At 37.5% G+C, this 26,589-nt stretch overlaps 1 protein-coding gene across 1 annotated transcript in view; it reads right to left on the reverse strand.

Moving 5' to 3' along the window:
• Positions 1-259: 259 nt before the first annotated feature.
• NECAB1 (N-terminal EF-hand calcium binding protein 1) overlaps positions 260-26,589 on the reverse strand; it is a 52,700-nt gene continuing 26,370 nt past the window's right edge. Inside the window, exons 5-13 of the mRNA XM_068185273.1 lie at positions 25,188-25,285; positions 15,712-15,848; positions 14,387-14,499; positions 11,965-12,041; positions 8,189-8,242; positions 6,642-6,754; positions 4,571-4,648; positions 3,504-3,595; positions 260-631 (exon numbers count right to left, since the gene is read on the reverse strand). Of these exons, the coding sequence (XP_068041374.1) occupies positions 603-631; positions 3,504-3,595; positions 4,571-4,648; positions 6,642-6,754; positions 8,189-8,242; positions 11,965-12,041; positions 14,387-14,499; positions 15,712-15,848; positions 25,188-25,285 (791 nt within the window). The 3' untranslated portion in view covers positions 260-602. The remainder of the gene's footprint in view (positions 632-3,503; positions 3,596-4,570; positions 4,649-6,641; positions 6,755-8,188; positions 8,243-11,964; positions 12,042-14,386; positions 14,500-15,711; positions 15,849-25,187; positions 25,286-26,589) is intronic.

Here is a 26,589-nt window from a genome sequence, read left to right on the forward strand (position 1 = left end):
GTGCAGTGTTCAGTCTGGGGATCTGTAGTGACAAGAGAAAGGCAGATATGTTTCCTCTTGGGAGGGTAAGGGCTAAGAGTCTGTTAAGTGCTGCCGTGTCTTGTGAGCAGAAAATATCCTGGGGGAAGTTCTGTATTAGCACAAAGAGTTTTCCCTATGCTTATTCTTTTCATTAATGACTTACAGCTTCTCCGCAGACATGTATGAAAATGTGTGTTCAGGTTCATACTTCTTTCTTTTGTAAAAGGAGACCACAGCGGCATTAAGTAATATTTTTTTTATTAATGCATTAATAAAACTTTTCACAAATATTTAGTCAAACATTCAAGACATACTTTTCTGTGACAGTCTGGACTGTCACAGAAATAAATAGTTTATCATAGTTGTCTTATTTCAGTTTTTAGAATGCATTATTTCACTGAACTAGTCACAAGAAAAGGTAATAAATGCACAGTTTTCCAGATTTTGGAATGGATAAAGTGGAAAAGATGCCATCCATAATAACAAACGTTATTACATCATAATTTCACCTGTACACTGCAATATGAGTGTTAGTGTAATGAAAGACAATACAACATTAACATTACTTGGAACCACAGCTTCTAGTTGTCATTGAGGACCCACCATGATGCTGCAAGAGAGCAGAGTTTATTTATTTTTTAGCATAAATTGCATTTCTTTTTTAACCTCTGGTAAAAATTCTAAAATTCTAAATAAAATGCCTATAACCTTTTAACAAATTAAATGTTTGTTTATATATGCAGCTATTACTGATGAGAAAAAGTACTCAGAATACTGGGAGAGCTGAGTGTAAGTGGTGGGAAGGTGGCTTTATCACAAGAATTATATCTCTTTTTTATAACATCCAAAGAAGCATTAATGTGTCATAGGTGCAGCTGCATAGAATTAAGCGCCCGGAGAGCACACCAAATAAATCCTCAGTCCTCTGCTGCTGTGTGTGTCTGTTTTTAAGCCAAGCACTGTGTTCCCTGGGTGGTTGTGTTAACTTTAATGACTTGCTTTCCTGGTGACTTTATTCAAATCTGATAAGTTTTTTACACAACTCTAGGAATTAATAATTTTTTGTCCTCAAAAGTAAGAGAACTGATGGACTTGTAAAATGTCATTCCCATAAAAAGTTCTGTAATCACCAGATTATAGGTAGTGCTGGAGTGAAACCAGTTTGTGTTTCTTCCCCACAATCTCTAGCCTTTGGCCTTTTGAAATGGAACCTTATGCAGAGAGGAACCACAAGATTTGTGGAGTGAGATGGGAAGGTAAGAAAGGAATTGCGACTGTATCTGAGATGCCAAGTGCCCTTAGTAGAGGGGTGTTCTAGGCTACATAGGTTTCACACTACACAAATTCATTAGCAGAACTTATTTCTTGTGTATGTATCCATAAATGCTTCCATTAATGCTATTTTAATGAAAATTATTATTCATGAAGAAACATGATGAGAAAATACTCAAGAGTCCTACCTGAATTGAGGCTATGAGCCTAGCAGTCTTTGAAACATCAGTGGATGTTTCAGCCCCCAAAAATGCCAATTAAACTATTTGTTTCATGGGTTATAGTGTTATAAGTGTTCAATGGTTTCCCCTTATCTTGTTTTCTTTGCCCAAAGGTTCTCTAGAGTCTTCAAGTCCAGATCTTGTGTAAAAATGAGAAATTCACTGAATGTGAACTAAGAGATTCATGCCACTCTGGCAGACTGGTGAGTTAACAGGTGCATGAGTGATTATAGTAGCTTGTGGTTCCTCTTAAGTGATGGTAAATTAATTTTCTTTGGGATAATACTGGATCAAACAGTCTTGAAAACTTGTCCTCCTGAATCATTCTTAGCCACATAAGTGTATCCTTACTAATTTCAGTTAATTGGTAAAGACTTAAGGGTTGTAAATTTTGAATGAATCAGATTCAGATTACAATTTGCAATTGATTTAGTTCTTATGTACCCACATATGTAAAAGAAGTTTGGAAGTTTCTCAGCTACAGTAAATTTGTTTTTAGAATAGAGCATATCTGTGTTCTAATTGCAGACACGTTTAGGGGTTTTTCCTTCTGATTTTACAGTGATACCACTTTGTGGTGTCTAAAATTCTTTTGTAAGGTGTACTGGTGGGATTGCAGCCATCATTTTTTACTTCAAGATAATTTTCTGTCTTTCAAACACAAATATGACTTGTATTGATCAGTTGTGGGAAGCTCTTTCCATGAAATAGAGTTCAAATCATCGCACAGCTAATGTATAAAATTACAGGTAATGTATAAAATTGTACATTGAATGCATTAATTCCCATTGCAACCCCAGCAAGGAGTGCACAGTGAGAAATGCTGTTTCTATGGTAACTGTCTGCCAGGACAGAGTGCTGCAGACTGAAATCCTTCTTATCAGGCAGAGTAAATGCTTTAATGAGTACTTGGAATCCAATTTCAGACGCTTCCATATTTAGGCACTTAAAAATTATGTTTACATTTTATTTTATGTTAATTGTACTTTACCTGTGAGTAAACTACCCTGGAACACTGCTGGATCATGTGCAGTCTCTTGGACACAAAGAATTTTGGGAAAAGGCTTCATTGTTTCCTGCAATCAAGTTTTCCTTAAATCCAGCAATATCCCAGTAAGATACAAGAGATGCTTGGTTCATTAACTTCAATCTCCTGATTCTGCAGGAGTCCCTGGCATATAATTTTGTGTCCACATCAGGCTCATGAGATCTGAAGATGTCTTGGCTGGTTTCTTTTAAGGACAAACCCCAGGTACAGGACTACATTTATTTTTCTACTAAGTGGAGTTTTATTAAATTTAGCCTGTACTCAGACACATAGGAAATTAGGGCTTCATTGTAATAGATTTGTGTTCCCTAAAATAAAAAAAAAAAAAAATTGTCCTCTCTCTGTAAATATTGGACTGATGCTTTCTTTGCTTCATCCTGCACCTGCACTGTGTCTTTTAACTCTTACTTCTAGGAGAAAAATGTTACATGCTCATTGGTTTCTATTAAGAATAATAATTTGGAATCTTTACCAACTTGCTTTTTTTTAACATAGCAAGAAGTGTGTACAACAAGTTGGTTAGTAAATATCAATTATTGGTAAATAAGGCTCCCTTCAGTCCATGTAAGTAGGAATAAACTGAAGTCTTAATCAATCAGAAAGCATTTTTTTCCTTGAAAATCTTAAATGGGATATATTTTACCATTCACAAATAGTATTGTTTATTCTAGATATTTTCTTAAATAGTGTATGTCAGTGTTACTTCACACTATGTAAAATAAATCACTGTGGGTCTTCTCCTTGCTGATGCATTTTGTATTTATGTGGTTAAAATAAAAACATTTGGAGTCCTTTTCTCCTCTATACTCTAGAGAAGAAGAATATTCTCAAAGAAGATCTGAATAAGGGTGATATTATGCAGGGATCTTGCATATGGAACACACTAATAGAACCTTCAACATATAACAAAAAAAAAAATAATGTGAAAAGTTGATATTTACCAGGGACTAGCATTGTTGTGATGAGCTCTGGAGTTTCCAAGAAATCCACTTTACTTCTTTGGAATGTCTTGCTGTAACTCATTTGAAGGTGGCTAAATAATTGTAAAAAATAAAAATGTAATAGGTTTTTTAAATGGGCTCAAATTTTTAAGTGAACATAAGAATTTTCACAATTAATGCTGTACAGAGATTCTGTAATTCGAAACTTACAGTGATAGTGGGAGAGGAGACTAGATAAGCTATGAAGTGCCTGCATGTTACATTAAACACAGGTTTTCTTCTGTGCAGCTCGCTGTCAGTCTGATGCTCATCTCTTGGTTGTGACCCAGTACAGTTTTGACATGTGTTACCAGTGTTCCTGAGTCTGTGTGATAGGAAACCCAGTAAAACTGGGGTTTTGTTTGAGAGGAGAGCAATAAACCTGTTCTCCATCTCCCTAAGAACAGGTTCTTGCTAGAGATTTAGGATCATAGGGTTGGTGTATTTGAGTGTTTTAAGTAAATGTAGATAAGGAAAATCCTTTTGTCTCTATGCAATTCCTTAGTTGTCTGCCAGCCGGAGGCTAAATTTCAGCTGGTAGGATGATTAATAATTTCTATTTGGGGCCCAAAAGAGACTCTCTGGGAGTCTGTCAGATGGGTTCCTGTGCTGTGGATTGGGAAGTTTTGGGAGAGCTCCCCATAACTCCTGAAGTGTGCTGCAGGCTGGCACATCTTCTGTTTCAATAATTGTGTCTTTTTGTTTCTTCCTTATCATGAAACTGGTGATATTGCCGTCTTCCTGGTTTTCTGTCTCTGATGAACTAATATCCACCTAATGCTATATCTTTATGTACTCACTTTCGGACTTTTTCTGTTTTGAATAATCACTATTGTCTTTCTGGCATTTTATTTATGTTTCGGTATATTCAAGTCTTTAGCAACTAAAGCATTGTTCTGAAGTATTAATTGTGATATATTTAGCAAAAGATCAATTAGCATTATTTAAAGTAATTTGTACTGTCTTTCTACATAATTGATTTCTATCCTTCAAACTTTAGGAAAAAAAAAAAAACAAACCACACTTACCTATTCCAGGCATTGCTGTTTTCCCAGAACTCATAAACAATGAAGTGGAAATTACTTGGAAACTTCTGTATGGAAATACTAAGAATTTTACAATAGAACTAATTTAATGAAACAAAAGAACATTATTGGACATATACATTTTATTCCTAACTGCTTATCAGTAGGTACAAATGCAGTGATTTTGGAAAAAAAAACCCACAGAACAAAACAAAAAACCAAACCCAATACCAACCTAATTAATACACTTAACAAATGAGTGATCATAGTGATCATATACTTCAAATTATCTGAGCTTTTAAAAATAAAACCCCTTGTATATTCATTTTTATTAATTAATATTTTTTACAAAACTCATTTTTCATATTGCTCCAATAGTGTAATTTATCTAAACAAATACTAAACAGAAAATTAATCAAACAGCTGTTCAGGGATGATAATCTAATAAGTAGAAGTTATTCTTTTGTATGAGAGATGCATCCAAGTGTCATATAATTTAGGTTATTGGCTTTGAAAGCCAATGGAGTAAATGAAATATACGTATTATGGAGTAAAAAGCCATATAGGCTGATACCTGCTGCAGATACTCTTTTAAAATAATATTTTGCATACTAGTTACTTGTTCTTAAGTTATTCAAGTAACAATTTCTCAGGAGTGAAAAATGACCCACAGAATATCTCTTGATCCTCTACACAGGGTCATCCTGCTTATTATCCTGAGTATAAAAGCTTTATAGCGTGTAGGGTACTTATTCACTTGGGTACTCAAATTGGTGTTTCAATAAATTGCACAGAAAGTATACATACAGATTTTTCTGTGTGCCCAAGTGTGAGATTGCTGACCTCACTAATGCTGTGCTTGAAAACTGGTCTCAGCTTATGCTTCATAATATAGTCAGAAGTGTTTTATGATTTATTGGTTTTCTGCTGCTGTATGTGAAAGTGCATGGTAAAATGGCAAAAATATTAAAAGCTGTTGGCAAAAACAAGTCGCTGTCAATTATAGCTACCGCAAAACCCATCCGTTAGGTGGCATTACAGACTTAACAAATGCCTGTAAACTTGGGAAAGAAAGGAACTTTCTGCCACCATTTGTTAACTTGCATTCTGAAGTCATCTCTCTTCCCTGACAAGTCTGCAGTCACTACAGTGTTTTGCTGTATGTTCATTTCTGGGAGGAGGCCAGGAGCATGTCTCATTGGGGTTTTTTTCCATCTCTTCGCCAACAAGAGAATTTTATTTTTCTCATAAGTCTGCCTTTACAAGTGTACCACGGCAGAAAGATCAAACTCCTTCCAGCTTAATTTTTCTGGTCTATGTGAACACTACTGATAAAATCCTAAATGTGATAATCTCATAGCAACAAGACTCATAAATGAGGGATGTGATAGGCAGTCTTTGAAGCACTTGACTAGATGGGAAGATTCTGTATCGTGTACACATTACAAAAATATCTTTTTCATAATGGTCTGTAGTATGTATGATAGTACATACTCCACTATGTTAAATTCAGAAATTAAGTACAGTGGTAAGCCACTAAAACTTATTCTTAACCCAGCTCTAATGTTTTATTAATTCTAAAAGAAGCAAATCAGAAATATAGTTTCATTGAAAATTTTGCTTTTTAATTTTTCAAATTCTTTATTATGAACTAAAATTTTACAGTGATAGCCTAAAGGGAAGATTCTGAAAGCTTCCAACTAGAGAACTGGCAAAGAAGTTGATAAGTTGATGCTTTTCCAGGTGAGCATAAATGAAGGATGGCAAGTGAGTTTTCCAATAAAGAATGTCAGCCTAGAAGCTTCCAGAAGTCATGAAGACCCGCAGAGCTAACAAGCCTGAAAAGTTTGTTTAGCATCTTTGGGATGTACAATCATTTTGTCATAGTACCTAAAATCTGCACATTGTCACATCTCTTTCTAGTTCTAGGTGTCTTTAAAAAGCTCTGTCTTATACACACACATAACCCACTAAGAAAGGTGCCTCAGGTTCTGTCTTCATAAATAATCCCAGTTATTAAAGAAGAAAGACTACATGTCTTCCTTCAGCCCAAGGACAATAACCCTGTACTTACTGCAAGCAGCCACCTTGAGCAGAAGCAGATTCCAGGTACTGCTTCAGAGCAAGACGGAATTCCTCCACTTTTTCTTCTATCACAGACATCTGGTGCTGAATGACCATTATGTGCTGATACAAAACCATGACAATATTACTGCCACAGCTTCCTCTGAATTCCTTGTACTTTAGACTCAGAAAAGTCTATCATGAAACAATAAAACCACAATCATAAAAGAAAACCCACAAAAGTTCCCTTTAAGTTTGCAGTCCCTGTTTTATTCATCTGGAGTGAAGAAGTAGAAATGCTCCAGCATGGCTTTTGTGTCTAGGCATGAGTGTCCACTTCAGACCGTTGTCCTAACTCTGGAGGAGAGAGTCTTTTCAGAAGAGGGCAAAGCAAAGGTTGGTCTTTGAGATGTTCAGTAATAAAGTCAGTGTGTTTCCTTGGATGAATCTGTATGCCAGCAGGTGTGAGGTTTGGGATAAGAGCATATCCCCACAACCTGGACTGGGTGCATTGTTGCTTTTATTAAAGTGCTTTCATAGTTTTTACCTTTTGGAGGCCTGACCCTCACCTGACTGAGATGCCCAAGATAGCTCACATTAAGTGATGAATAGAGAGGGGGTTTTCAATCTGTAATTCTGCAGGAAAATGAACAGTCTTTATAAACAGGACTATGGAAACAGTCAGCAGTGCAGAAGACCTATTTATCCTGAATTAATATAATTATCATTTAGCTCTTTCAAGTAGTTTATTTATTGATTAATCTATTGAAGCTTGCCAACTTTACTAATGAAATATTTAAAGCAACGCTATGTGCTTCTTAATGAGTACAACTTAATTTCTTGTACAGGTTTTTTGTTTCTGCCTTGATTATGAATACTGTTATATCATGGATTATAAGCAGTCTGTGTAGCAATACTGCATAATCTCATTTAAAAAAATCTAATGCAACTACTGTGATTAAATAATTTTTTCATGTGTATTTGATTTGCATTTTGTTAGGTTCAAATGAATGAATGTAAGGTTCATGAATTTAGGAATGCTAGTATATCAATCTTGGGACATAAACTTGTTAAACAGTAAGTTTATTTCTGGTGACTATTTTGATTTTATAGATTATAATGAGCACGTGATGCTCTTCCATTTTTGTTCACAGGATTTCCTATAGCAGTTTTGGGAGGGAGGGAGGCTGTACAACAATGGTTAAAGCATGCTTGCGGCATTTGGAGCAGAGAAGCTACCACCCCATTAACACTGCTACCAAATTTGATAAATCTTATTAATGACACATTTTTCTCCTTTTGTGTCCTAAGGTTTTGGCTCACTCTATCCTTTAAAAACAATGCAAAAAGTTAATATAAAGGTTTTACCCACATATTCTAAATTTTGTTCTGTTGCCTTTTGCACAGTATATTCTGCTAACTAAAATGGATTCTTATCACTGGAAAAAGTGAGGATAAAGATTTTTAAATTATTTTTTAACGAAAGAGACCAGATGTGGTCTCAATGCCTGATGTTTAAAATAAAATGTCATAATCATTATCTTAAACAGTACTTACAGATCTTGCATTTTCTTCCAAAACTTCCTCTTCAAGAGGTTCAAGCTTTAGGTCCTTGGAGGCAATTGAAAACAAAATAGAAATTGCAAGAACAGTCAATACTACAGCTGTATTCCACTCTTACATTTTAAACAAACTATTCAATAATTAGATTCTGTTCTACCTCAAGAAGTTAAACCCCTTCTTTATTAGTTCTAAGTCAAACACAAGTTTTACAAGATCTTGGATGCCTCAGTGGTTAATTCCAGCCCAGGCTGTCTTTTAAAGTTTTATTTATAGTGCTTTGCAGGTGATTTTTCATTTTAACAAATCTGCTTGTTCCCAAATGTACGTTGGATTTAATTGAGAAAAGGCAGACATCCTCTCAAATTGTCTCATGGACTGTGGAGATGAGCAAGAATGGCAATTTGAAAGGAACTATAAGCTACTATTGTGCAATCATAAAACTTTACACAGAAGAAACTTCCCTGCAGGGAATCTGTGGTTGCAAGAGGCTGTTTTCTAGCATTGAAAGAGATCTGCATGATGGTCCAAGTCAGGTTTCTGAACTGCTGCCCTTCCTGTGAGAATTGTTTGGGTGGCAGCAAAGAGATGTGTCTGTGAGTACACCTGGTACCCAAACTGGATATGCACTTCAGGAATCAGTGATTCACACAAACACCAACCAGCAGCACACACAAAATCATTCTTTACTTGCCAGGCACTTGCAGTACCTCCTATCCCAGTGCCATTATGATATTCTGAAAAATACCCATATGCCTGAGAGAAAAAAAGCAGATTGATTTGCAACAAGCAGCTGGAGAAAAACATGCTCTGTTAGTGGTGCTTCACGTCTCACTGAACACAGTTCTTGTGCAACAAAGAAAAAAATCTTCCACTCCCAGCATGGGTGAGGATTGATTAACCTCAGGTAGCAGCTGTTCTGCCAGCACAGATGCTGTACTCACTGAAAAGCCAACAAGAGATGTGCAGGTAGAATTCAAATGAGCAGAGGGCCTCCACCAGCAGCAGGTGGCAGAGCAAGGCAGGAATGAAGTATTCAGAAGCTGCTGTGTAGTTAAAGTCATAAAATGTGTGTGGGAAGGGAAAGACAGCCAGCTTTGCTGTCAGTGCAGACACTTTGGATAAAAAAAAACTGAGGGAAAAATGTGTATTCCTGAAGTGAAAGTTCACTTTCACTGTCTTTTTTTTCCTGGAAACATGGAAAAAGAGAGGAAAGGAATGACTCCAAGAAGTACTGCAAAGTTTCTCTAAACATAGCAAGAAAATAATTGTTTTCTTTGCCAGTATATGTAAACAAAGCCTGGAAATAAAAATGGATGCAGCTCAGAGGCTTTAAAATGCCTCTGCAATCCTATACTACCTCAGCTGAGAAGTGGTGGCTTCTGAAACTGCCTTTTAGCATGAATGTGCAGTCCTTTCTCATCTGTTTTGGGGCAAAGTCAAAAAAGGGGTTTTAGTAAAGGCAAGCTGGTATTTAATGCCTCTCACAGTCAGATATGGCTGTGAGATACAAATTCAAGCAGATGCAAATTTAAACAAAAGTGAATATAGATAGGTTGTCTACTGGAAAAATTAGACTTCTGTAATTGCTATGTTTTATTAATCAAGTTTTATATTGACAAGGAGGTAATTATGGGAGGTCTATGCCCTTCCACTGTTTCCATTTGGCACAGAGCCCCTTTTCAGACTCAGGTTTTCTGTCATTTGTTTATAATAAATTTGATCAATTCATAGCATCATTGTTGTAAGTTCATTTACCACAAAATGTTTGGCTACTTGCTGTAACATTTGCACTGCATTATTGCTGAATACCAGGTTTGTTTCTTTTTAAAGTAACATTCTTTTAAATGTTTTCTCTTGGCATCAGTCCATGTCAGGTGGCAACTATGGCAAGGCAGTGAGCTGCTGTTTCCAAAGCCAAGTGGGGAGAAAAACCAGACTTACCTTTCAGGGTGGGCTTTGACATTTCAAAATCCAATTTATATCTATTCAGAAAAAGATCAAGTTGCTACTTAAATGTCATTAATGTGGCAACTGTTGTGTAATTGCCTTTCCCATGCAGAAATGACCTCCGGGAGGAAGCGCTTGGACAGAGGCTCAGGGGTATTCCCTGGCCACAGCTTACTGCACTGAGCAAAACACGAGGAGCTGCGGAGCACGGCAAGGAGCAGAGTGAGAAGCTGACAGAAGTCATGGACAGTGCCACAAGGAATGGCCAAATTTCACAGCTGGTTAAGGAGAAGTGATGTGAGAGACACTGTCAGACTTCAGGGATAACCAAAGGGAATACTGGGCTCCTTTTGGAGCAAGGCCAGCAGTGCTGGGGGTGGCCATATGCAGCTAATCAGTATTAAGGCTGAGATAACAGAAATACCAAACTGGGACCAAAGAGGAAAGGTAATTAGGGGCATTTTTTTTCATTTGGGAGGGAGGAACAGCAGAGAAAGGTCATTACACTTCTCTTGCTGAGCCCTATGCCAAGTCACCACCATTTATTGGAATTTTTTTGTTAAATTCCTTATTTAACTATTTTCTGTGTGTGTAACTTGCTACTGAACTCAAGCTGGACTAGCGGTTGAGTAGCAGGAGACATTTTTCTGCCTTGACCCAAGGTCTGAGCCAGTGTCTGGGTAAGGGGTATGGGTCCAGCCACAAATACTAGATGACAATAATCATGGGGGAATATCCCAATCAGCTAGAAAGAAAGAACAAGATCATGCTGTTTCATGTCCCTGTGAGTGCTGCCTGTGTGTGGGCTGGTGAAGAGACCCATGCCCATGTCTTTGCAGTACAAGCAAAGCTTCACTGCTGGTGAGCACTGACCTGTGGGGAGGAACAGCATCAGCTGCACTGGGACTGGAGCCACTCCTGGGTCTGGGACCACTTCAACCCAAAACCTCACCTCGAGTGGACAAGGAGGAAGAAACACCCTGGGTCTCAAAATCCACTGAATTCAGCCACTCCCCTACTGCATATCTGAAATTGTCTGTCTGTCCTTAAACAGGGAAATTTAATGCTGAGAACAACTCAGGAATTTATAACCTTACTTTTCCTCTGCTCTTCTTTCTTCTCAAAAAAAAAAAAAAATCATCACACACAGATTATAAGACAACTTTTGAACACCAGAATAATAATGAAGAAGAATAGATTTTTTCTGTACTGACAGATGTGGCTCAGGATTTTACAAGCACTGGGAAGCCCTAGCATTGTTGATCAGATGGGTGATTTGTCAGACTCCTCGAGGGCTCTGCTTTGGTGTGGGAATCACAGGTGGTTTCTGGAGTCTGGGGGCTGCTGCAGCCAGCTCCCAAAAAGATTTGCATCAGACTTTGGTTGAACTGTATTGACAAGGAAAGTGGTTTAATTTTTATAAATGAGTATTCTCTGATGGGAAAGGAGGAAACAAAACTTCCTGTCAAGCTTTCATGGGAAAATTTAGAGAGGAAGAAGATAATATCAGATCTTAAAAGGGGAAGGTTGTAGCATGCTCCCCCATACAAGCACTACTGAATACATTGGCATCCTCCAGTCATAGAATAATACAATTTTTCACGTCTTTATGAAAAATTCAATCTGTGGTGATGGGAGGGGGAAAGGGAAGCATGGAAAAACAATGTCATGAATAGGAAAGAGGAAAGTGGAAGAAAAATGTAGGCATTTAACGAGTGTTAGCTCTCTTAGGTAATGTTGCAAATGGGGCATTGAAAACATTTGTCGTTTAAGGTTTGCTTTACTGAAAGTGAAAGAAGAAACAGGTGAAAAAGCCTGCACACCTTCTTTTCCAGTCTATCAATTAGCTTCTGGAGTCTGTTTATCTGGACCACCCATTGGCTGTCTTCCTCAATCCAACCTTTGAAAAACATAGAAGAGAAACATTTACAAAATGTTGCTAAGTTGTTGGTATATAGTGTATTCCTGTATTTTATAAAAAAAAAATTACCCTGCAAATTTTTTGGCTTTTCAAAGATTGTGCTGCAACTAGTTCAATATTCATTTAGGTGAAACTAAAGGAAAACATGATTTGACTCTATGAATGATTTTCTGTTTAAGATACAATAGAAATCCAATACAGAATGAAAACTACATTCTAGATTAATGACAGTGCTTTTGAAATCATGCTGGGAACGGAAGAAAGTTCTCCATCTCCACTGCAGGTATATTCCTGTCTGTGTAGTGACCTGATCATAGATTCATAGAATGGTTTGTGTTAGAAGGGTCTAGAAAGATCATCGAATTTCATCTCCCCTGCCACGAGCAGGGAACCTTCCACTAGATCAGATTGCTCAGTGCCCCATCCAAAACAATCTGATGTCACAAAGCAAGGGTGGAGCTAGACAATACAGTTCTAGACAGGCACAAGCATCAGGGCTAAGAAGGTGCTGAAGGGTCTTGAGGGGAAGCCATACAAGGAGCAGCTGAGGTCACTTAGCTCATTCAGTCTGGAGAAGAGGAGACTGAAGGAAGACCTCATTGCAGTCTGCAACTGCCTTGTGAGGGGAAGAGGAGAGATGGGTACCCATCTTTCCTCTCTGGTGAGAGTGACAAGTGACAGGACCCAAGCGAACAGCATCAAGCTTTGTCAGGGGAGAATTCAGTTGGATATCAGAGGGTGGTTGGGCACTGGAACGGGCACTGGAACAGGCTCCCCAGGGAAGTGGTCACAGCACCAAGAGTTCAAGAAGCATTTGGACAATGCTCTCAAGGCACATGGTGTGATTCTTGGGGACGGCACTATACAGGGCCAGAAGTTGGACTCTGATGATCCTTATGAGTCCCTTCCAATTCAGGATATTCTGTGATTCTGTGAGTCCCTCTAATATCTCTGGAAAGTTTTGCCTTGCTAAAGTCTCCTGAAAATTGTCTGCCAAATGTAAAGGACAATACTCAAGGAAAAAATATTTGCATTATTAAAGAAATTTCTGAAATCACCATGTAGATGTGTACATAAGTGAGTGCTTTAAGGAGACAAGGAAGGTTGTTTATCAGAAATTGAAAATTTTTCAACAAATGCTCTTGTTATGCACATTCATTAACCTTCTAATTTCCCAGCTGAGAGTTCGTGTGGCACTTGCATATATTTTGACCAAACAATTAAATTCTAATGCTGAGAACATACCACAGCTGTGGTTGGTAGAGGAGGCAGGGTGTGGCTTTGCCTGAACAGGTGCATAGGCTGAAGAAATGTTGGCCTGAGCCTTGGGTGCATATACACACCACAGTGCTACTGTGCATGTGGGCAGCTGGCAGTAAGCAGGAAGACCAAGTGCCAAGACAAACACAAACTTTGTGGAGGAAAGTAGACAGCTGTCAGCTATTAGTAGAGCTGTGGAGGAAAAAATCTCTTTAAGATTACACCAATAGAGTAAGTGGATTTGGTAGAGCTTGCATTTGTTTGGGTTTCTTCTAGCTCTGTGACCTTCCTGGTTAAGAGCACCAATTCACAAGAGACCAAACTTCATCCTGCATCACTGCTCTTAAAGAACAGCATCATTTGGTGAGTGGCAGGGAGTGAGTCATGAATACGAGTGACAGAAAGGTTCTCAGCAGAAGCTTTAAAAGGAAGAGGTCAGCAGATGGTCAAGAAGTGGGCTGGACCCACTAGATATTTTATTGTTTCAGTTATCTTCACACCTTGATTCTGTGACATGTAATTAAGCATGGTGATGGCTTCACCGCAGCCTCATGCTTAGTGTCACTGCTTCCAAAGAATCCCATTTGCCAAAGTACTCTCATTTTCCAAGCAGAAATGCTGCTGCAGAGTTTTGTTTTGTTTTTTTCTTTTTTGCATGATCTTAAATGAAATATTATTTTCTTTCAGCTTTTGTATTTTTCCCTTTCTATTATCTATTCCCCTCAGCTAAGATGTGAGTCATGGCAGAGAACTTGGTTGTATACAAGTAATAGCCTTCACCTTTCCATTCATATTTGCAGGCAATACAGATTACCTAAAAAATGTTGAATCAGTCCAAAACACACAGTTTGGCCCACAGTTAAGTTTTTATCTTTTATAATTTCAGATCTGTGGATAAGCATTAATTTTCCTCAGTTTTCAGTTAATATCTTCTATATTAAATTGAAATTGTCTTCTGTCAGTAAAGTATCTTAGTTATATGTCTAAACTAAATTTTTGAGAGGAAGATTTGTGTATATTTTTCTGTATATATGTATATGTGTTTAAAATGTGAGATGCCATACCTGTGCTAGAATAAGGGTTATTTGATGACAGGCTGTTGTTCCTCTGAAGCCTTCGGGCTAAGCGTTTTCCTGGCCACTGAACTGAGAGCACTTCTGGTTTTGTTGGATCTTTTCTGCACAGAAACACAGGAGACTTCTTAAGCAAAAATATGTGGGAGAGCTCTTCTCTCTCTGTTCTCAAAAAGCGCACTTCTATGTTCCCTTTTGAATTAAATAAAAATAAATACCTATTGAGAGGACTGAATTATTTTTTGGATTTTCACTTTTACTCATTAGTTTCGATTAAGTCATTAAAGAAGTTAAAAGAAAAAAAAAAAAAAAAAAAAAGAAGAGGGTTAAGCCGGCATAAACCAAAATCTTTGAGGGAGACAAATCTCAAGGTCAGTATCTGTGCATGATGTGGTTCTGACCTGACCTAAGTAATCATTCACAGTTTCTTCATTCACAGGAGTTTTGTAGAATCACTGCAGAGGAACTGGCATGAATAGAGGTGCACAGATACCGTGCACCCTCAGCGCACCCTCAGGCTTTCAAAACCTGATTGATTCCTACAGTCAAGATACTGGCACAAAACCAGGTATTCCTCCTGTACTTCAGGGATCTCAAACTCAACAGCAAAACAAACAAGAAAATGACATTTCTAAAAGAAAAAGAAAATTACATGTCCAACAGAAAGGTCTTAAGATCTTTTTTGTCCATAAAATACAACAGTTTGTAATTTGCTTTCCCTATTGTCGTTAACAATAGCATACGGAGGAAAAAATTCCATATAACCAAGTAACTTTTCAAACCCTCATCACAGAGATCATTGTACTAAATTGAGCTAAAACCCTTGGATGGATAAAGGCTATGCAGGTGATTGAGAGTATATAGAGCTAGATGTTAACCAAGAATATGGCCATATATTCTAGGGACAAGCTGTGACAAGCAAAGCCTGGCTATTTCTTCTTTTAACATGAAGATCATTGTGCATGGAAAAAAAATTATAAAGCTGGAAAAAACCCCAAAACAGTCAGTCATCTTAGTAATTTCAGAGCTCTTTATATTGCAGTTTCTACATTTGATAGTAAACTGTCCAGGGATTTAAAAAGAAGTCAGCAGAACCTAGCATGTACCAAAATTATTGTCCTACAGGCAATCCACCACAGGATCAGATGCATTCAATTTCAGGAAAACTCCTATTAGTGGGTTCCTATAGGGAGTAAAAAGTGTATCCTTATTTCTCCTATTATTGCCTGTATCAGATTTCCGGGTGAAATGTAAAGCAGTTGTGGAGGTTCTCACTCCTCACCCCCTTCCCTGCAGCTGAAGAGGGGTTTGCTCACCTCTCCTGCCGGGTCTGCTCCTCCGTGGTTTCCATGGCACACTCCAGGGAGCTCTGGAGGGACTGCAGCTGGTTCAGTGTCTCCTTCAAAAGAAAGCGAGTCACAAACTGCTCCAAATTGGAAGCTTCCTGATAGTCCTAAGAATTACACAAAAAAAACCCCCAAAAGGTCAGGCTTTGCTTGCGAAGTTAGAAATAAACGAGGGAAGGTTCAGACTTCATTCAGGAAGGAATGAAGGAAGCATGTTGTATGTTTCCATGTTTATAAATGTAAACCATGCAAGTACCCTTTATTGATGAACAAAAAGACCTCTGAATTTCCAGGTGTAGACACAACTCCCACTCAAAATGAGAGGCTCAAGTACACAATGACACAACACAGTTTCTACTCAAAAAGACCCTTTTCTTTACATCCTTAACTCCAGCTGATGGCAGCACCACATTACTTCTGAAGTGTGGAAAAACCAAAATAAGATTGACAGCTGCAGAACTGAATTCAAAGTTTTGATTCAGATCCACTCTTGTGAAAAGATGTTTCTCAAACCTTCTGGCCTGTCTCAGATGTTGATTATGGGAATGGTCTTTGAGCAGGGCACATGCTTAAGATACTCCCCTGAAAGGTCCCACCAACAGTTGGCTGAAGGACTGTGCAAGAGATGTTGCCTTCTGAATTTAACACTCTTTGACTGATTTTTATTCCTTTAATTTCTTTAATTATTTTTGAAACCATATATCTGTATATGTCACAATTTCATTAAATGCATCTAAATGTAATTTAAACTAGAGTTTGGTTATTATGAAAGTCTGCACCTATACTTAGCAATTTGTAGTGGTTCTTTGAATAATTACATTTCCAATTTATTGTATGTATCAAAAAATATGTATGCTTTTTTTTTTGTGCAGATAATTTCAGAAATCAATTTTTATGCCTGTTGTCTCTCTGGCCCAATAAATCATATTTCCATGATTCGGGTCAAATTTGATGTTTCTGGCAAGCCCAAATCTGCAAAACCCCACTGTGTTCCCTTCCAATCATGCCCATTATGTGATTCTGTGATTTGGCATTTCTACAGTAATATGTAGGTAATGCTTTGTGAGGAGGGCCACCTTTACAACAATTTAAACACCCTCTTTCTTTTTTTCTCATTAATAAATGTAACAGAGAGGATAGCACAGACCCCTAGAACCTCTGCTTACTGTGTTGAGGTCACATCAGGAACAGAGATAGAAAATAGATTTACATCTCTTAAGCTCTGAATGAATGTGTTGGCTCCTCACTCAGCTGATCTTGAAAACCTTTGGGCACAATTCAATCGAAAACAGTTTCATAAAAGATGAGGTGCCTTCAATGAGAGATTTCTTTAGTCACCACACCTGAAAAGAGATGATGGTCCCCACCTCCAAGCTTTAAAGAAGACCTGTCACTTCGATGGTGTTGCCTCCTACACTATCTGAGAACCCATTCGAGTATTTTTGGCAATGCATATGAGTATTCTTAAGGTATTCCATGTTCTTTCCAATATGAATTACAGCTGAAATGCCTTTCTGATTTTTAGACTTCTCTTAGAATTTTTCCATATATGTGTTTGCAATCAGAACAAAAAGAGAAGATGTTTAGAAATTGGAATGTAATATGAAAGATAGTCAGAAAACAGCTTTAAAAGCATTTTGCTCTCAGATGAGAGCAATCTTTTCACAATATCTCTTATTAAGTTAGTTCTTGTTGGAAGACTTCTGCTACAGAAATCTCAGGTGTTAAACCACCCATGAATCATCAGAAGTTACTTATGTAGCCAGAAGCTTCATGGTCTTCTACATTTACTTATTCTGTCTTCAGACTAATCAGCTGTGAGTCACTTTCCAACAAATAATTTTTCATTTATACAATTTTAAAATAGATGTTCATGAGAGACTGTCTGTCTACCTGAGGGACCAGTCTATAATAATGTTTATGGGAACCTTTCTATGATTACTTAATCTTTTTGTGCAATACAAAAGCTGTTATTTTATTTTTCAAAACTGTCTCCATTGTAATTGATTTAAAACTTCATTGAACATGACAGATCATTTCATTTCCAAAAATTTTGATTTTCTGGCATGTTAGAACAACATGTGTGAATCTGTGCAGCATGGACATATAATTGAAAACTTTCAGTGGAAATCCAAGAGAGATCCAAGTGGAGATCCAAGTTTCATTTGTTTTTCAGCTTTTGCCATTGCTCTTGGAAATAAGTGAAGAAATCATCCCAGAACTAACCATTTCTTTTAAGTTTTTGAATTGTGTTTTAAAATTCTGGGCATCCAGAAAGTAAATGTTACAAATATCTCCATAATGCTTCCTGATGATACTCATGGTAAGTCTGATACAGGTATGCTGAATTACATTACATTACAGGTATGCTAAATGCACATCAGTGGTGTTTCATTTTGAAAACTCTTCAGGTGGGCTCTCACAGATATGGGGATCATATAAACATTAGCTGTGTAATACTTGCTGCTGTCTGAGGGGCTTCTTCTTTCTAACTCCTTGAGAAAAAAAATTACCTAGAAAAGCTTTCCTGCATCTTAAAGCTAATAAGATTTTTTTCATTAGAACTACTCTAAGTTTGTGCATTGCACTGGGATTTAGTCTTTTTTTCTTTAAATTCATATCCCATAACTTCTGAATTTAAATGCTTCCCTATGAAAAAGGTCCGTGTGATCTTTAGAGATGTCTTAGAGTTACCTCACCATATTTACAGAGCTATTTTTGAAAATGGGAAAGGTAGCCCGGATGCTAACATCATTTTTGGCAGTCTAGAATGATCAAAGACCCTTTCCTTAGGTATATTTTACCCAAATATTGGTTCTTACTAATATTCTATGTGGAATTACTTAACTCTCTTAATGCACATAGTTGAGCAAATAATTACAAATTATTTACTGTTTCCTTTGAAGAATTTATGAGTCAAGAAATTCTGAGCTCACAGCAATGTTGGGCAGCTTCAGCTCCTGCCCAGTGAAAAATAGCTACTACCTGTCTTTCTAAAGTTCTTCAAAGATCACAGAAGAAGGTATTCAGCATATATAAATGATCTGAATAATTGTAATTTAAGTCATGGAGAGGAAAAGATTGTCCATTGCAATTAATTTTAAACCTCAAGCCCAGCTCTCAGCACTGAGGAATTAGTAGCCATGCTTTGGTATTGTTTCACCACTCTGTTCCCTTTGAAATGCACCTTATTTTCTGTTTTATGAGAGGCACAATGGTACGAAATTTTTGTATCAATTTATTAAGTTTATATTATGGTAGAACCAGCTTAACTGGCATGCCCAGCATATGTACTGCCAGTGCATCATGCCACCAATCAGTAATGGGGCCCATGGATGGTGTCTGTACATAAACTAGAAAAATGGCTCATTTCTTGAATTTCATTAGCTGTAAATTACTGTTCGTTAGCATACACATTACACTGCACCACAGTTTGGGCAGTCAAGATGAAATAAGCCTGTGTTAACATATTGTTAGTTTCACTGAATGTGAATGAATGAGGGTAATTTTCCACATTTTCCTCATCAAGAGGCAACTGTGACCTTTGTGAGCAGCAAAGAGTTGTTTAATGAAACTGAAAATGCACATAATTAGTTATTTCACTGTGGAAAAGGTGACTGTGTTCTTTAAAAGTGTCTAAAGGCTATCTTGAAAAGTGCAGAAGAGGTTCTCCTTTTACAAAGGCAGAGGAGGCAGGGTTTAGGAATCTCCTAGTGCAGTCCCCATCTCAGGGTTTCCAAGGTTCAGCAACTCTTGATCCTCTCAGTCTCTGGTGCCAGCCTCAGCCCTCTCCCCTTGACCCTGCTGCTCCATTCATCAGAAGAGCAGCTCCTTGAGATGGAGAAGGAGTGGGACACTTCTTACTGACATATTACTTAGCAATTTTCTGTTTCCTATCTATATGTCATATTAAACATAATTTCACACAAATATGTATGCTTATCTTTACAGAAAATACCCTCAAGTCAACTGAAAAGCAGTTATCACTGAGTAGAACTCAGTAAGGAATAATCTATTTAAATTCCCCTTTATCATGGAATGTCTCCTGCCCTATATGTTTAGATCCCAAATTAGGAAGGACAATGCCCTGGGTTACAACTTTAAATTGAGAATATAAAATTAGTAAGAAAACCTTCACTAAAATGAAATCTCTGAAATCTAATTGTTCAGACTTGTAGGAAGAAATCAAAACAGCATCAGAATAAAATTACAATTTCACTAGAAGCCATATTGAGAGATGCTCAATGTATTGACATCACACAAATGTAACCTTTACAGCATCCTCACTGTAAAAGTGATCAAAGGCAGAATGTGCCCAGTTATTAGATTCAACTTTGAATATGGCACAAGTTTTGCAAGTTTATCCAAGTATTACATTTTGCATAAATTATGTGTTTAAATTCTTCCTAGAGAACTGGAACAGTGACAATTTCTACTAACCATCTGCAGTGCTGACATAGCAGCAATGAAATAAAATAGGCAGCCATGGCTGATTAGAAAGAAGATTGTCACACATTTGTAACAGCATCTCTCAGAACAGTCTATCACTCCCTGGGATTACTGTAGGAGTAATGCACTGTTGTTCCAATAACAGGGCTAGAAAATCCATGCATGGATAAAAAGTAACTCCTATTTAGGTTCTATTAGGTGCATCACATAGCTAAGAGACAAGAAACTATTTTGGCTGTGTTTGATATTAGCAGGTAGCAGGGAAATGTGTAACACCATTGCTCCAGGGAGAAGGTTGAAACAATGCACAGAAAACATCAAAGCCTCTGGTGGTTTTGATAGGTATCAAGAGGAGAATGGCTAATTAAATGTTTATTTTTCTGCTGGAAGTAATTTCTATTTAGAGGTATGAGTATTAAATTAAGGGGGGGGGTTGTTTCATTTTGTCTTTATTTTTGACTAAACATATCTTCTCTGCTGCTGGCAAAAATTTGAGCATTGTGTCTTTCTGACCCACTAGGTATTAAACTTCCACAAAAAAAGATCAAAGAAGTTCCCAAGAGTTTTCATTAAGAAGCTAGAAGAGGAAAGGCATGAATGTCTGGAATATCCTTGTATGACTCCTCAGAATTAATTGCTTGCAGCTTTTTGAATTTATCTTAGTTTGATTTGACTTGCACTAATAGTCACAGTCTTAAACAAAAATAAAAATTTCAAAGCATAATTTAATAATGTTCCCAGCTAAAATAGCTTTTATTCCTTGAGTCCTCTCTGCCTTGTAGCAGGGTGGAACTGGTGATACATTTAGCATTATCACCATCATTTCCCTCTTCTGTTGAGAGACAGTCAGTTCAGCTACAGACTGGAACAGGCTTCTCAGGGAAGTGGTGGAGTCATCATCCTTGGAGGTATTTAAAAGATGTGTAGATGTGGAACTTGGGGACATGGTTGAGTGGTGGATTTGGCAGTGTCAGGAGGTTAACTGTTGGACTTGATGAATTTAAGGATTTTTTCTAACTTGAATGATTCTAAACCTTAATGATGCTATGATTTTTGATTGACATAAAAAAGTGATAAATCTAAAGGAACAAATGAACTGTTTTCCAAGTCAGTGCATGAAATAATACTCAAGATAAACTGAGCAATACCCGTTTTTCTTGTGCAGCAGCTATTCATTGCATTAATTCTGTGAAAGGTGCATTTGTAAGAAGTGTGATTTCAAAGACAACAAGACTATATTCTGTGAAAAATGTTGATAAATTCTAACCTCATGGAAAAATGGGTGACAGCCAATTTAACACAGTTTTTGTGAAAACAGAATAGCAATTTAAGACTTCATTTTTGCTCAAATATAATGTTAGTTGTGGAACACTATTGTCAAAAAATGCTTATCTAACTTTCTTCCCCGACAAATTGTTTTGAGATAAAATTTACATAAATGCTACTGTTCTATTAGTCAAATATGCAAGTAAAAAAGTCTAGGCATTCTGGTTTATAATGGGTATCAACCCTCAAGATTGCAGTGATTTACATAATTACCATAAATGCACTATCAGTAACTAAATTTCAAGTCCTGTGTTACTCTCAGCTCCTGTAATCTTCTCTTTTACTTTACTGGCTCCTATTTGTAGACTATTCAAGAAATTTTCAAGTAATGATAAGGCTGCACGGACTTTGCTTAGCTTTGGGGTTTTTTGAGCAAAGCAGAAAAATTAATGATTTCATAGAAGTAGATAATTAGACATGCTGTGTTGGTCATTGAATCCAGCATCTTCTGTTGCACACCACACGCCCCCCTCTCCATGTTTTTACAAGTAACATGTAAAAAACAGTTGGGGTTTTTTCCCCTCAAAGGACTTGGAAGGCTATTCAAGAACTTTTTAGCTCCACTGAATAACTGCCTTGTTTTCATCCTAAAATTAATGTATATATTTTGTGTATGTAAATACTGCATGAAAACCGTCTTAAATAAATCAGTTTTGATCACTACTGCTCAAATGCATTTTGCTAGTTCACCTAGTCTGGTCCCTTGCTATCACAGATAGATCGTTAGGTATCTTTCATAAAAGAGTTGCAAAGGAGGGAAGAAAGTCCCTCCACAGCAAAGAATCAGACTTTTACAGAGTCTGAAAAGGAGAAAATTTGCACTGTCCCATCCCTCTTTTCCTGTGTTGTCTGTCATCTCTTTCCATGCAAGCCTGCTGTGCTTTTGCCTCCAAAAGAAGAGCTGTACCTCAGTATTTACAGGAGTAGTGTGCACTCAGGGGTCATCACTTTCCTTCCTGCTGTAAGATGTAACACAAGGAAACAGTACTGAAACAGAAAGACTGTAGCTCATATTCTGGTTAGGTGGGGTTTGTTTTGAAGTAAATTGCTTCCAAATGCAACTCAGTCTTTTCCCTGCTGAAAGATGTTCCTGAAGAAATCTAACTCTGCATTTTTAGCTTAGCACCTTCCCATCAAGCAATGGAGCATGCATGGTTCCTACACTGCCAAGGGCTTCCTGTCTTCCCAGGTGCAGTTTAGTTGGTTTGGCAGGAGGGATCTGACCCCAGAACAGTGAAAGGAATTCAAAGCTTCTTGACCCTGCAAACACACTGGAATGTTTTCTGCCACAGATGATGATGGTTTCACTTTCAGATTGCAAAGGACTGGAAGGCTGGAGAAAACTCAGTTCAAAAAAGCTGTGCTGACAGCTCTTTCAAACTACAGAGGGCAATAAAGTACACAGAAATCATGCTGGTCTGAGTCATTGGAAACTGACTCAGCCACTGTAGACACACTGTGTGCTGGTGGGTCCCACTGTGTAGGTCTTCAATTCCAGATTTCTTTTCTGTATATGAATTTTCCAACTAGCGCATCCCTTAGAAGATAATAATAAATGCTGCTACTACTCAGTGACTGGTCAAGGGATTCAGTGGCTGCAGTGGCAGAATGGTGACAAAGTTTTATGCTGCACTAGGAGAGGAAACCCAAGTCTTGCCTGGGATGTATGTCAATGGCCATTTCAAACCACACCAATAATTTCTGAGCACCTGTTTGCATGAGCAGGGAGTCAGCTCGAGCTATGAGCTGCCTCACATCTTGTGTGTCATTGGTGATGAACATCATTTATTATGCTATCTCAATGTGCTAACTAACTTTTGCTGTACCTCCAGCTGATTTTAGATGGCTGAAGTCCAGATTTTAGACCACAAACTTAAGTAAAACTTGAACCATTTAAGATAGAAATTTTAATATTTGCACGCCAATGATTTATGAGGTCACATAACCTGTTTCCTGAGAACTGAGTTCCTGTTGAAAACAATCCAAACTTTGAACTGAAAATTTAATTTCCATACAAAGCTCTAGTGGCTGAGCATATCCTTGGCAGAAAGCTCTATTTTAGAATATTTGAGGACACCTTTTTTGTTTGTCTGTGTTCATACAGAGTTTCTACTAAATGGAATTAAAAGCGCTTTTCCAGTTTTAGCCTTGCTCTATTTCTGTCACCTCTAATAAATAGTCAGCTGAAGCATTCCTGAAAGACAGAAAACCCACTAGGCTTGAATCGTGAGTTAAGAAAATAATATTCAAAGAAATTGTGGTTTGGTTATATTTTAGATGGGTTCTTCAAGCAGATATATGAAACACTTATTAATATTCCAGATTTTCTTATCCATATTTCTAGTCAGGCCAGTACATATATTTTATAATCTCTACTCTGCTGGGACTTCTCCTTGTAATTAACTTCTGAAGTAATTCTTAAATGCTATCTTTTATTTACTTCCAGTTGTTATGAGATGACATCCTGCCCTTCAGCAGCAGTATTTTATACACATGGCTATTTTTTCAAAAATATGCATAGCTAAAATGATGCAATCTGTTGCTCTTTAATATCCAGCTCAACAAGACAATGAGTCAGTGCTCATTCATTACGAGTGGAAGATGCACAGCATAAATGAAGAGACATTCAGCTTCCTGGCTCAAGCTCTAAGAAAATAAGCTACACTTCTGGGTTTTTATTTTGGCAGGTTATGTAAAATGTATGAGTACTTTATTCCTGCAAACACCCGAATACCAAAGATAACATCCTCACTAAGGAAGCACAGCTTTCTCCACATTGATCTCTCCACTGACTGACTGAAAAAAAACCCCAGGGTTTTTTGACCCCAGGGGATCTCATTGAATAATCTTGGGGGCAATTTCTGGTTTTGATGACTAGCCTGGTGTGGATCTGTGGCTAAGTTTGGAGGATCTGGGTTTGCTTCCCTCACCTTTTGAAGCTGTTCCACCTTGCACAGGATAACTGTTCAGCCAGGGAAGAGGAGTAAATCACTCGATGTACTGGTGCACTTTTGGTCAGCCACACAGCTGGGATTTGGTCTGAACACAGGAGCAGGTACAGCCACAATGAATGGAGTGCCAGGTGGATTGGCTGCCTGGCATGTCCTGCAGCACTGCCACAACCCTGGTCAGATGTGCAGGTGGAGAAACCAACCTTCTTCCCCTGAGAAACATCTCCTCCCTCCAGGGTAAATGTCCCCTTGCTGTGCTGGTGGGCAACAGCCCTAACACCTCCTCTTGGCAGGCTCTGTGACCACTGCTTTTGTTTAAAATGCCTCAAATGGAAATGAAATCTTGTTCTTGGCCAGGAGGTTTTGCTCAATCCACCAGGTTATTTTTTCAAATTTGGTCTATTTCCAAATGCTGGTGTTGATACTTACCCACATTTCATAGAGAACATAGAACCCTCTTCATACAACAATGCAAAGAACATTCTTCAGGCTATTCACAAAGATTTTGGCTATATCCAAACTGTAACAGTTTGCAGACAGGACTTTAAAGATTTCATATACAACCATTTTGACAGGTATTTTCTTACTGGATTTTGCAACAAACAGGTACATTTGGAAAAACTTAAATATGAATTAATAAATTCTGATACAAAAACTACTGGAAATACTCCAAACAAACAAAATATACAGTGTAAAGAAAATTTCACAATTTTTACTTACTTTCTTTGTTTTGTCCATTGCCTTCAGTATGGTTATGTTTAAGTCTTCCAAGACAGATAGAACATTTTCATACTCTCCTAAGTGCTTTGAAAAATAATCTAAAAGAAGAAAAAAACCCCACATCACCTACAAATGACCTGAAAAATCAGTGTTTCATTAAATATCAGCTTTATCAAGTCTGAATTAAATTACAGCATTATTGAATATTTAAATGCAAAATGAAAAGGAGTTATAATGAAAAGGATAATTTTCTTTTTAAATTTTGTATTCTTTCTCTGTAAAATCATTCCTGGCATACCTAAAATACCAAAATCAGTATTTCAAAACTCTTTCAATAAATGAGCTGTCGAATTCACAAAAAGTGTAAATATGAACTTGACAGATGAAACAAACATTTTCAAAATATCTACATCTTCTTTGTAAATTGAAATTTCAGTCTAATAGTCTACAATTACTAGCAGCAAATGAAGTTTTCATATGTATGTGGTGAATTTGATTATATTGATATGAAAATGAGTCATTCTGGTAGAGCCCTTAGAGGAGATAATATCAACTGGGGCTGGTTGAGAGCAGCTGTTTCTCTGAGAAATGCAGAGACCATGAGTTGGCCAGATAAGCTTCTAGTCCCAGGTGCTGTGATATTTTCGACAAATATGATGCATGCAAAATTCATTTTAATGAAAATCATGGAAAGAACAAGTTGCAGGATGTCCCTGTGTAGCTTCTCAAAGCAAAGGACTTAACAGAAAGAGCTGATGTAAAATCAGAGGCATTACAGCAAGAGGAGGGAGCAAACCTGGGAAATCATGACCCGAGTTCCCATTTGGTTGATGTGGTGAAATACAATAGAGGGAAGCACAGGAAGGAAACAGTGTGAAAAAGAAATAAATTTAATTATGTTAAAGCTTAGAGACTGTGTTAGACAAGGCATTTAGACATCAGATCACCTGGAAGAGCACAAAAATCAACATCTAAGTGGCAGACAGGAAGAACAAGATTAGATAAGAGCTTTTTGAAATAATAAATAGCAGCCCTTCAGGGCTTTTAAGAGGTCAGCATGAGCTTCTCAGGGGAATCACGAGAACATAAGTTACCAGGAAAACTGTGATGTGATCTGGTATTGCTGAGAGCTTGAATGAAATTATTTAGAATTAAAACATATTATGAGTTAGTACCCTGGATGTTTTTTAGCTTCATTTCTGAGATGAACTGATATAACTCAGAAAGAGCTCTATTATCACAAGCTTAAATATGGATTGAGTAAATTCAGTACCAGATTCATGGATGAGAAACATCTGAAGGACTTAAAAGGCATTTGAAGCAGCCTGTATTTAATCAAAACAGACAATAAACAGAGTCAGTGCTGGACTGACACCCCCCCAGTCCAGCAAGCCTGTGCAAC

This window comes from Anomalospiza imberbis, chromosome 1, assembly GCF_031753505.1.
Source record: "Anomalospiza imberbis isolate Cuckoo-Finch-1a 21T00152 chromosome 1, ASM3175350v1, whole genome shotgun sequence".
Taxonomy (NCBI): Eukaryota; Metazoa; Chordata; class Aves; order Passeriformes; family Viduidae; genus Anomalospiza; species Anomalospiza imberbis.